The 12,699-nt window shown below is 41.6% G+C and overlaps 1 protein-coding gene across 50 annotated transcripts in view; it reads right to left on the bottom strand.

The window, feature by feature from the left end:
- Positions 1-5,080: 5,080 nt before the first annotated feature.
- Positions 5,081-12,699, bottom strand: part of LOC139756531 (uncharacterized) — a 143,979-nt gene continuing 136,360 nt past the window's right edge. For 33 of the 50 annotated variants that reach the window (XM_071676042.1, XM_071676044.1, XM_071676015.1 and 30 more), the window contains one exon: positions 5,081-6,248. In XM_071676042.1, coding sequence (XP_071532143.1) covers positions 6,127-6,248 — 122 coding nt within the window. In that variant the 3' untranslated portion in view covers positions 5,081-6,126. Of the gene's footprint in view, positions 6,249-12,025; positions 12,073-12,699 lie in introns of all 50 variants that reach the window. The other 17 variants (XM_071676069.1, XM_071676027.1, XM_071676036.1 and 14 more) reach the window with 4 other exon arrangements.

Here is a 12,699-nt window from a genome sequence, read left to right as displayed (position 1 = left end):
TCATCAGCGAACAACAACTGACTCACTTCCCAAGCTCTCTCATCCCCAACAGACTTCATACTTGCCCCTCTTTCCAAGACTCTTGCATTTACCTCCCTAACAACCCCATCCATAAACAAATTAAACAACCATGGAGACATCACACACCCCTGCCGCAAACCTACATTCACTGAGAACCAATCACTTTCCTCTCTTCCTCCACGTACACATGCCTTACATCCTCGATAAAAACTTTTCACTGCTTCTAACAACTTGCCTCCCACACCATATATTCTTAATACCTTCCACAGAGCATCTCTATCAACTCTATCATATGCCTTCTCCAGATCCATAAATGCCACATACAAATCCATTTGCTTTTCTAAGTATTTCTCACATACATTCTTCAAAGCAAACACCTGATCCACACATCCTCTACCACTTCTGAAACCACACTGCTCTTCCCCAATCTGATGCTCTGTACATGCCTTCACCCTCTCAATCAATACCCTCCCATATGATTTACCAGGAATACTCAACAAACTTATACCTCTGTAATTGGAGCACTCACTCTTATCCCCTTTGCCTTTGTACAATGGCACTATGCACGCATTCCGCCAATCCTCAATATATATATATATATATATATATATATATATATACATATATATCCCTGGGGATAGGAAAAAAAATTCCCACGCATTCCCAGCGTGTCGTAGAAGGCGGCTAAAGGGGACGGGAGCGGGGGTTTCTAGGGTTAGAATCCCTTCCCTACTTGTATCTTAACTTTGTAAAAGGGAAACAGAAGTCATGCGGGGAGTGCTTAGCCTCCTCGAAGGATCAGACTGGAGTGTCTAAATGTGTGTGGATGTAACCAAGATGAGAAAAAAGGAGAGATAGGTAGAATGTTTGAGGAAAGGAACCTGGATGTTTTGGCTCTGAGTGAAACGAAGCTCAAGGGTAAAGGGGAAGAGTGGTTTGGGAATGTCTTGATAGTAAAATCAAAGGTTAGTGAGAGGACGAGAGCAAGGGAAGGAGTAGCACTACTCCTGAAACAGGAATGGTGGGAGTATGTGATAGAGTGTAAGAAAGTAAACTGTATATTGATATGGATGAAACTGAAAGTGGATGGAGAGAGATGGGTGATTATTGGTGCCTGTGCACCTGGTCATGAGAAGGAAGATCATGAGAGGCAAGTTTTTTGGGAGTAGCTGAGTGTGTGTGTTAGCAGCTTTGATGCACGAGACCGGGTTATAGTGATGGGTGATTTGAATGCGAAGGTGAGTAATGTAGCAGTTGAGGGAATAACTGGTGTACATGGGGTGTTCAGTGTTGTAAATGGAAATGGTGAAGAGCTTGTAGATTTGTGTGCTGAAAAAGGACTGGTGATTGGGAATACCTGGCTTAAAAAGAGAGCTATGCATAAGTAAATGTATGTAAGTAGGAGAGATTGCCAGAACATTATTGGATTACGTGTTAATTGATAGGCGCGTGAAAGAGTCTTTTGGATGTTAATGTGCTGAGAGGGACAACTGGACGGCTGTCTGATCATTATCTCGTGGAAGCGAAGGTGAAGATTTATAGACGTTTTCAGAAAAGAGAGAATGTTGGGGTGAAGAGAGTGGTGAGAATATGTGAGCTTGAAAAGAGACTTATGTAAGGAAGTACCTGGAGTGATTGAGAGCAGAATGGAAAAAGGTGAGAACAAAGGAGGTAAGGGGAGTGGTGGAGGAATGGGATGTATTTAGGGAAGCAGTGATGGCTTGCGGAAAAGATGCCTGTGGCATGAGAAAGGTGGGAGGTGGGCAGATTAGGAGGGGTAGTGAGTGGTGGGATGAAGAAGTAAGATTATTAGCGAAAGAGAGGAGAGAGGCTTTTGGACGATTTTTGCTGGAAAGTAGTGTAAATGACTGGGAGATGTATAAAAGAAAGAGGCAGGAGGTCAAGAGAAAGGTGCAAGAGGTGAAAAAGAGGGCAAATGAGAGTTGGAGTGAGAGAGTATCGTTAAATTTTAGGGAGAATAAAAAGATGTTTTGGAAGGAGGTAAATAAAGTGCGTAAGACAAGAGAACAAATGGGAACATCGGTGTTGGGGGCTAATGGGGAGGTTATAACAAGTAAGTGGTAAAGTGAGAAGGAGATGGAGTGAGTATTTTGAAGGTTTGGTTAATGTTTTTGATGATAGAGTGGCAGATATAGGGTGTTTTGGAGAATGATTTGGTAAACAGAGAAGAGGTAGTGAAAGTTTTGCGGGAGATGAAAGCTGGCAGGGCGGCGGGTGGATGGTATTGCAGTAGAATTTATTAAAAAAAAGGGGGTGACTGTGTTGTTGACTGGTTGGTAAGGATATTCAGTGTATGTATGGCTCATGGTGAAGTGCCTGAGAATTGGCGGAATGCATGCATAGTGCCATTATACGAAGGCAAAGGGGATAAAGATGAGTATTCAAATTACAGAGGTACAGGTTTGTTGAGTATTCCTGGGAAATTATATGAGAGGGTATTAATTGAGAGAGTGAAGGCATGTACAGAGCATCAGATTGGGGAAGAACAGTGTAGTTTGAGAAGTGGTAGAGGATGTTTGGATCAGGTGTTTGCTTCGAAGAATATATGTAAGAAATACTTAGAAAAACAGATGGATTAGTATGTTGCATCTATGGATCTGGAGAAGGCATATGATAGAGTTGATAGAGATGCTTTGTGGAAGGTATATGGTGTGGGAGGTAAGCTGCTAGAGGCAGTGAAAAGTTTTTATCGAGGATGTAAGGTTTACCAAATGGCGTCCTAGCTTCGTCTCTTCGATGTATATCAACTGACTGTTATATTCCTCTCTTGTGTCTCCCCTGATGATGTGATTATTACACGAAAGTGCACTTGGGAACTTTTCGTGTTTCATTTTCCCCGTGGACTCATAGGAATATATATATATATATATATATAAGTCTGTTGGGGATGAGAGAGCTTGGGAAGTGAGTCAGTTGTTGTTCGCTGATGATACAGCGCTGGTGGCGGATTCATGTGAGAAACTGCAGAAGCTGGTGACGGAGTTTGGTAAAGTGTGTGGAAGAAGAAAGTTAAGAGTAAATGTCAATAAGAGCAAGGTTATTAGGTACAGTAGGGTTGAGGGTCAAGTCAATTGGGAGGTGAGTTTGAATGGTGAGAGGCTGGAGGAAGTGAAGTGTTTTAGATATCTGGGAGTGGATCTGTCAGCGGATGGAACCATGGAAGCGGAAGTGGATCATAGGGTGGGGGAGGGGGCGAAAATTTTGGGAGCCTTGAAAAATGTGTGGAAGTCGAGAACATTATCCCGGAAAGCAAAAATGGGTATGTTTGAAGGAATAGTAGTTCCAACAATGTTGTATGGTTGCGAGGCGTGGGCTATGGATAGAGTTGTGCGTAGGAGGATGGATGTGCTGGAAATGAGATGTTTGAGGACAATGTGTGGTGTGAGGTGGTTTGATCGAGTAAGTAACGTAAGGGTAAGAGAGATGTGTGGAAATAAAAAGAGCGTGGTTGAGAGAGCAGAAGAGGGTGTTTTGAAATGGTTTGGGCACATGGAGAGAATGAGTGAGGAAAGATTGACCAAGAGGATATATGTGTCGGAGGTGGAGGGAACGAGGAGAAGAGGGAGACCAAATTGGAGGTGGAAAGATGGAGTGAAAAGGATTTTGTGTGATCGGGGCCTGAACATGCAGGAGGGTGAAAGGAGGGCAAGGAATAGAGTGAATTGGAGCGATGTGGTATACAGGGGTTGACGTGCTGTCAGTGGATTGAATCAAGGCATGTGAAGCGTCTGGGGTAAACCATGGAAAGCTGTGTAGGTATGTATATTTGCGTGTGTGGACGTGTGTATGTACATGTGTATGGGGGGGGTTGGGCCATTTCTTTCGTCTGTTTCCTTGCGCTACCTCGCAAACGCGGGAGACAGCGACAAAGTATAAAAAAAAAAAAAAAAAAAAAAAATATATATATATATATATATATATATATATATATATATATATATATATATATATAGATAGATAGATAGATAGATAGATAGATAGATAGATATATTCTTACTTTTCTCTTTCATTTATTATTTATTGCTCGCCGTTTTCATCGTTTGCTTGGTAGCGCCTGGAACAGACGAGAGGAACGCATTGGCTCACATACTTTTTCTAGCTGTCATGTGTAAGTCACCGGAACCGCAGTCCTCTATCTAAAACCAGGCACCACATACTTTTCAATGGTTTATCCCGGCTGCTTCATATGCCCTGGTTCAGTCTATTGACAGCACGTCGACCCCTGTATATCACTTCTTTGCTGTTCACTCTCTTCCGTGCGTTCCTATTACCCTCCTCTTCGTTCAGGCCCCGACCACGATCTTTTTTTTCACTTTATCCTTCCATAACCATTTTGGTATTCCCTTTCTTGTTGTTTTCTCTACTTCCAACACATGATCTTTGTTAATCTCTCTTCACTTATTCTCTCCATTTGTTCAAACTATTTCAGTATATCGTCTGTAGCTCAACCATACTCTTTTTATTGCAATATTACTGTCTTACATTATTTACATGATCAAAATACCTCATGAGCACCACATATTGTCTACAGGCATTTCATTTCCAACACATTCCTTCCTCCTGTGCACACCCTTATCAATAATAGTACATGTCTCCCACTACATCCTTGGGGCTACTATGCCTTAAACATACCCATTTTCGCCCTTCCAGATAATGACCTAACATTCCTGGAACATCTCACTCATCATATGACACTTCCCCATCCAAGGTTCCCATTCATTCACTGCCATATCCACCCCCATGTGTCTAAAACAATACACATTGACTTGTGAATGTTCTCCTACTCACACAGACAGATGAGAACATCATTGTGCAAGTTCTTTCAAGTTTGATCATATCTGAACATGGACTGAAATATCTGAGTCATGGAAATGATTTTTATACTTCGGTATGAAGAAGGATGGATAGTGTAGTGATGAATAGATGTGACATGTATAAAGAAGGATAGTGTAGAGATTGATAGATATTTCAGGAGATACTCTTCTCCATACCTCTTATATATTCCACCCGAGGTAATGTTAGAAATTAAAAGCTTAAATGTTCGCGTTTTTTAACATTTTTATTGTGAAGAAAACATACTATTGTCAGAAGATGAACAAGAAAACGTCGGAACAAAATTTTTTCAACATCAATTATGATATCTTTATGTTAGCTAAATATTTGCAGGTTTTTTGTTTTTTGTTTTTTATTTTTTCATTTGAAAGCGACTGAAAACAAACAGTTCTACTTGTTGTGTTGTCATGCCTTTAAAAGAGACGTTACATATAAGATCACTGTACTGGTACTGGGGCACACTTGGGCTGATGCAGAGGCTCCAGTCGGGGTGGTTACTTGGCCCCGCTACAAGATAGTAACTAGTTACTCACGTATGACTTACATTATGTAGACTTGAAGGTTTACATCCGTATGTGTATTGTAGAGTTATTGCTGAGTTCTTTAATGTTGATTTTGTCATGACCGAGCTATGAAGATGGTTGCTTGAGCTGTTACCCAACTTTGCGCTAAGAATTCAGCCAAGGACATCTTGCAACCATGGGATGATATAACTATAAAGCTACAGCCAGACACTACATCATTCTCATGACAGTACCTATTGATAGACGTATTCCTTTATTATACACCTACTTAACGCTCTCCTAAATATTTAGCTTTACAAATTTAAAATCATTATCAGTTGAGCTATTATAATTATAACCAATATTGTTATTGTTTTTTAAACATATGAAATACTGAAATAGAACACTGGTCCATATAGAAGAGTGTGCAGTGTTAGGGTAGGTAAGGGGTCCACTCAAGAGACGGGTAGTCTACATCACGGTACTGGAGGTAGGACCAACTAAACCATTTGCTGTGTCATCTGATAATTGTAGAATGAATTTGAAGATGGAAGAAAATGACACCAAACCATCTGAGACACAGATCTGGACGTTTATATCAAGAGTGATCTCTCTTAGACAATCTTAACTTTCACCAGCACAAGTGCTGGAGGTTCAAGGTACAGTGCATCAAGAGAGAAAATTATAGAAAACATTGTACGCCATTATTGATAACATTCACTGGTTGTTGGTGAGGCATGGCTTGGCTTCACATCTGCTGGACAAGGTGGTCGTCATCCAACTTGCTGGTGTCGTCAGCGTCAGCGGCCGTGAGGTGGTCTGGGCCAGCCTGGATGGTCCTGGTGGCCGGCTCCTCACTCACTTCTGTTCCTAGAAGATTGTGCATCCTGCTCGTATATTTGCAGTACCTTACTACAGTACTACTACAGCACTCTTCAAGACTAATGACAAGGATGAGACATTTACCAGTACGAGGATGGGATAGGGTATTGATCACTGGCACATCATAGTGAACACTACAAGGATGCAATATTGACCAATACGAGGATGGGATAGGGTATTGATCACTGGCACTTCATAGTGACCACAACAAGTGTGGTGTATTCAGTAATTATTTAAGATAGAAAGGAAAGATATTTCTACATCTAAACAGGACTCCCAGTTTCTTAGAGGTAAACATTAGTTATTTCCGTAATGTGGGGTTTCCAAGATAGAGTGGATGTTACTGTAATACCAGGTATGTTCACTGAGTCAAAACAGGTGGAACTACAGAACCGTCAAAAGAGAGAGGAAAAGTGAGGAATTTTCAATATAGAAATGGGTAGAAAATGGGTCTTGGAGGCATTGAAATTATCCTGATTTCGTCTACTACACTGAGATCTCTGAGTCTGAGTTTATTGAGGAAGTTGTCTCGAGACGAGATGCACATAGAGTGAGAGAAGAAGGAGCAGAACTGAGGGATGTGCAGGAATGCTGCAGTATTGAGTCGTCAGCGTATGAGTGCATTTGGTTATTTGTAGAAGAAGAAGTGTAGGTGACAGGACAGAACCTTGAGGAACACCGCTGTTGATGGGGAAAGAGGGAGAGGCTGGTCCATCAACAATCAGGGAGATAGATCGGCCACAGAGGACGCTAGTGCACATGAGGGAACAAAATCAGGAAGGGAATAAAAAGAAGAGAGCTCTGAGATGAGATTATTTCATTTATGTAAACTAAAGTTCTTCGTTAGAAAGCTTTGTGAATCTTATGCTCAGTTGACTGTCTTAAGATGGTAGTGTATTCAGTATCTGTTTTGAGTTAGACTACCAGCGATGATTACCAGCTAATATATGTATATCGAGTTAGATAAATAGTAATGATAGCCCATTAAGATAAAGCCAACTTCGAGAGGTAGTATCACGCATAGAACTACGTTATCTTGAATTAACAACCTAAATAAAAAAGAATAAGTACCAGACTATGAAATACTTCCAACACTAACAGTTGGAGTGTGATTATGATCTGCCTGCTTGAGGTGTCTTCCTCTCGTCTGTGTTTTACCGGGGGTTGAGCAAGTGTGGCACAACACGTATGGCCAGTCCTATCTTGGAGTACAGGATGTCTTATCAATCCTACCATGAGGTATTGGATATTCAACCAATCCTAGCGTGAAGCACCGGAGGTTTGAGCAGTCCTAGCTTGAGGTGCAGGATGTTTGACCTGTCCTAGCCTGAGGTACAGGATATTTGACCAGTCCTAGCCTGAGGTACAGTATGTTTGAGCTATCCTAGCCTGAGGTACAGGATGTTTGACAAGTCCTAGCCTGAGGTACAGGATTTTTGACCAGTCTTAGCCTGAGGTACAGGATGTTTGACCAGTCCTAGCCTGAGGTACAGGATGTTTGAGCAGTCCTAGCCTGAGGTACAGGATGTTTGACAAGTCCTAGCTTGAGGTACAGGACGTTTGACCAGTCTTAGCCCTAGGTACAGGATGTTTGACCAGTCCTAGCTTGAGGTACAGGATGTTTGAGCTGTCCTAGCCTGAGGTACAGGATCTTTGAGCTGTCCTAGCCTGAGGAACAGGATGTTTGAGCAGCCCTAGCTTGAGGTACAGGATGTTTGACAAGTCCTAGCTTGAGATGCAGGATGTTTGAGCTGTCCTAGCCTGAGGTACAGGATGTTTGAGCTGTCCTAGCCTGAGGTACAGGATGTTTGACAGGTCCTAGCCTGAGGCACAGGATATTTGGCCAGTCCTAGCCTGAGGTACAGGATGTTTTACAAGTCCTAGCCTGAGGTACAGGATGTTTGAGCAGTCCTAGCCTGAGGTACAGGACGTTTGACCAGTCTTAGCCTGAGGTACAGGATGTTTGAGCAGTCCTAGCCTGAGGTACAGGATGTTTGACCACTTCATAGCTTGAGGTGCAGGATGTTTGAGCTGTCCTAGCCTGAGGTACAGGATGTTTGAGCTGTCCTAGCTTGAGGTACAGGATGTTTGACCAGTCCTAGCCTGAGGTATAGGATGTTTGAGCAGTCCTAGCCTTAGGTACAGGATGTTTGAGGAGTCCTAACTTGAGGTACAGGATGTTTGACAGGTCCTAGCCTGAGGCACAGGATATTTGACCAGTCCTAGCCTGAGGTACAGGATGTTTTACAAGTCCTAGCCTGAGGTACAGGAAGTTTGAGCTGTCCTAGACTGAGGTACAGTATGTTCGAGCTGTCCTAGCCTGAGGTACAGGATATTTGACCAGTCCTAGCTTGAGGTACAGTATGTTTGAGCTGTCCTAGCCTGAGGTGCAGGATGTTTGACAAGTCCTAGCTTGAGGTACAGGACGTTTGACCAGTCTTAGCCTGAGGTACAGGATGTTTGACCAGTCCTAGCTTGAGGTACAGGATGTTTGAGCTGTCCTATTCTGAGGTACAGGATCTTTGAGCAGTCCTAGCCTGAGGTACAGGATGTTTGAGCAGCCCTAGCTTGAGGTACAGGATGTTTGACAAGTCCTAGCCTGAGGTGCAGGATGTTTGAGGTGTCCTAGCCTGAGGTACAGGATGTTTGAGCTGTCCTAGCCTGAGGTACAGGATGTTTGACAGGTCCTAGCCTGAGGCACAGGATATTTGGCCAGTCCTAGCCTGAGGTACAGGATGTTTTACAAGTCCTAGCCTGAGGTACAGGATGTTTGAGCAGTCCTAGCCTGAGGTACAGGACGTTTGACCAGTCTTAGCCTGAGGTACAGGATGTGTGAGCTGTCCTAGCCTGAGGTAAAGGATGTTTGACAGGTCCTAGCCTGAGGCACAGGATATTTGACCAGTCCTAGCCTGAGGTACAGGATGTTTTACAAGTCCTAGACTGAGGTACAGGATGTTTGAGGAGTCCTAACTTGAGGTACAGGATGTTTGACAAGTCTTAGTCTAGCCTTAGGTACAAGATATTTTATCAGTCCTTCTATGAGGTACAATAATAAACTTTTTCATACGGTAAATTTAAGCATTTTTATGTTTGCTATACAGCGTTTATGTTAGTGGAGGATGTTGTTGGCACAAGCGAGGTGGACGGTATCTGTGACACAGTAGGTTAGTTAATCTTACAGAGGCAGCACGCTATACACCCTTCACTCATTGTTACGTGATGGCTAGGGTCACACATTGTTACATGATGGCTAGGGTCACACATTGTTACATGATGGCTAGGGTCACATATTGTTACATGATGGCTAGGGTCACATATTGTTACATGATGGCTAGGGTCACACATTGTTACATGATGGCTAGGGTCACTCATTGTTACGTGATGGCTAGGGTCACACATTGTTACATGATGGCTAGGGTCACACATTGTTACATGATGGCTAGGGTCACACATTGTTACATGATGGCTAGGGTCACATATTGTTACATGATGGCTAGGGTCACACATTGTTACATGATGGCTAGGGTCACACATTGTTACGTGATGGCTAGGGTCACATATTGTTACATGATGGCTAGGGTCACATTGTTACATGATGGCTAGGGTCACACACTGTTATAGATCAAACTGGGATTCACAATAAAAGCAAGATTGACATTGGAAGCTGACGATTAATGATGAAGGAGAGTCACAACGTGTTATTATATTGGAAACAACAAATTTATGATTGAAGTATTTTCATGAAATTTTTCCTAAGTCAAAAGTTACTTGAACATTTCATAGCAGGGAACTAGTGTTAGGGTGAGTGGTCACTCATATACATTAAGAGAACTTCATTGTATGCTAAGCTATTGTTAGGCTAGATATTGCAGAGTAGATGAGTGCATTAGTACAGACGATAACTCAGTATACTGACACCAATGTATCTCATGAGTGCACTGATGGAGGTGGTAACTTATGAGATACACTGGTAAGGAGGGTAACTCAAATACTGTGGTAAAGATGGTAAATCGTCAGTATGCTGTCAGGGACGGTAACTCATGAGTAAATAAGTAAGGGCGGTAACTATTTTGCTCATGAATAAAATAGTAGAGACGTTAACTCACGATTACACCGTTAGTAATGATGATAATAATATTAGTAATAATAATGATAATGATAATAATAATAGTAATAACAATAATAATAATATTAATAATGATAATACACTAACAGGAGCAATAACTCATGATTACATGGATCGGGGCGATAACTCATGATTATAATGATAAAGGCGGTAACTCATGAGTACGCTGTCAGAGGCGGTAACTCAAGGGTATACTAATTTGATGGACTGGAACGACAATGGAGGAACAGATTGATCACTGACATGAACATAGTGATGTCACTGACACATTATCTCAAGGATACAGTGATGTCCCAGGATACATTAAATCAAGGATAGAGTGATGTCCCAGGATACATTAAATCAAGGATAGAGTGATGTCCCAGGATACATTAAATCAAGGATAGAGTGATGTCACTGACACAGTAACTCAAGGATAGAGTGATGTCACTGACACATTAAATTAAGGATAGAGTGATGTCACTGACACTAACTGAAGGATAGTGATGTCACTGACACATTAAATTAAGGATAGAGTGATGTCACTGACACAGTAACTCAAGGATAGAGTGATGTCACTGACACATTAAATTAAGGATAGAGTGATGTCACTGACACAGTAACTAAAGGATAGAGTGATGTCACTGACACAGTAACTCAAAGATTGAGTGATGTCACTGACACATTAAATTAAGGATAGACTGATGTCACTGACATTAACTTAAGGATAGACTGATGTCACTGACTTTAAGTTAAGGGTAGTGGTGTCACTGACACGTTAACTTAAGGATAGAGTGATGTCATTGACATTAACTTAAGGATAGTGATGTCACTGACATAAGCTCAAGGATAGTGATGTCACTGACATTGATTTAAGGATAGTGATGTCACTGACACATTAACTTAAGGATAATGATGTCACTGACACGTTAACTTTAGAATGATGTCACTGATAAGAATAGAATGTCACTAACACAATTATAGAGTGATGTCACACATTAACTCAAGGATAGAGTGATGTCAATGATACTTTAACTCAAGGATAGAGTGATGTCAGCGATACTTAAACTCAAGGATAGAATGGTGTCACTGACGCATTAAGGATAGAATGATGTTACCGACACAGTAACTCAAGAATAGTGTGATGTCACTGACATTAACTCAAGGACAGTGATGTCACTGACAATAACTGAAGGATAGAGTGATGTCTTTGACATTAACTCAAGGATAGAGTGATGTCACTGACACATTAACTCAAGGATAGAGTGATGTCACTGACACATTAACTCGAGGATAGAATGATGTCACTGACACATTAACTCGAGGATAGAGTGATGTCACTGACACATTAACTCGAGGATAGAGTGATGTCACTGACACATTAACTCGAGGATAGAGTGATGTCACTGGCACATTAACTCGAGGATAGAGTGATGTCACTGGCACATTAACTCGAGGATAGAGTGATGTCACTGAAACATTAAGTTAAGGATAATGTTCCTGGCTAACACTGTCAGATGTCAATAAGTTAGAAATATAATTGTAAAATAAAGTGACTTGAGAGTGAAATTAAAGATAAGTTGCAGCAAATATTGGAGAACTAAACACAGGCACTTGGTATAATAACCCAAAATAAATAAATGTCAGCTGCAATACGTACCGGGCCGTGGCTGGAGGCCGCTCTAGCTAGCTACTGCTTCTACTCCGCTAAAATAAAGCAACAAAAGAAGGTAAAGCATGCAGTCCACTGATTAATTATTATCTTGTTAAGTATGTGAAGAATATAAGTAAATTAAGTCAAACTTTAAGGCTTTTTGAACAACATATAACTAAAAGAAAAAGACTGGAGAGAAGGCACATCGTAAACGGAGTGGCATTTGATAGACAAAATTCTCTGAGGTATTTTTGGAGGTTAGCTTATAAATTCAAACCATTTCTTGAGAGAAATGTGCATTATTACGCCATATGATATCATACATCTTAGATGTAACCAAGTACAACTGATTCGTCATCCAACTTTGATATAATTACAATTGATGAAATGAATGATGACGTCAGATTGAAAGGAATGTTTGGAGTCATTTGTCCCGTTGTTTGTAGGTTACAAGCTGAAGGTTAGGGGCGTCTAGGTCAAGGCGGTTGGAGGGGGGGGGGGGGCGTCTGGGTCAGGGGTCAAGGCTCCCGGGGTCCTTCGTCTGGTGACTCGCCATGAATTTCGTATCCATTTCTAGGTTGACGACGGACAACCCAAGAGGCATGTGTGAATCATTTAGTATGCATGTGTTAAGCCGTCGTGGACAGTGTTGAACAGCCGGGTGGTGAGACAGTGTGTTA

This window comes from Panulirus ornatus, chromosome 22 (genome assembly GCF_036320965.1).
Source record: "Panulirus ornatus isolate Po-2019 chromosome 22, ASM3632096v1, whole genome shotgun sequence".
NCBI lineage: Eukaryota > Metazoa > Arthropoda > Malacostraca > Decapoda > Palinuridae > Panulirus > Panulirus ornatus.
The sequence above is the reverse complement of the archived record's forward strand: the minus strand, read 5'-3'. Positions and strand labels throughout refer to the sequence as shown.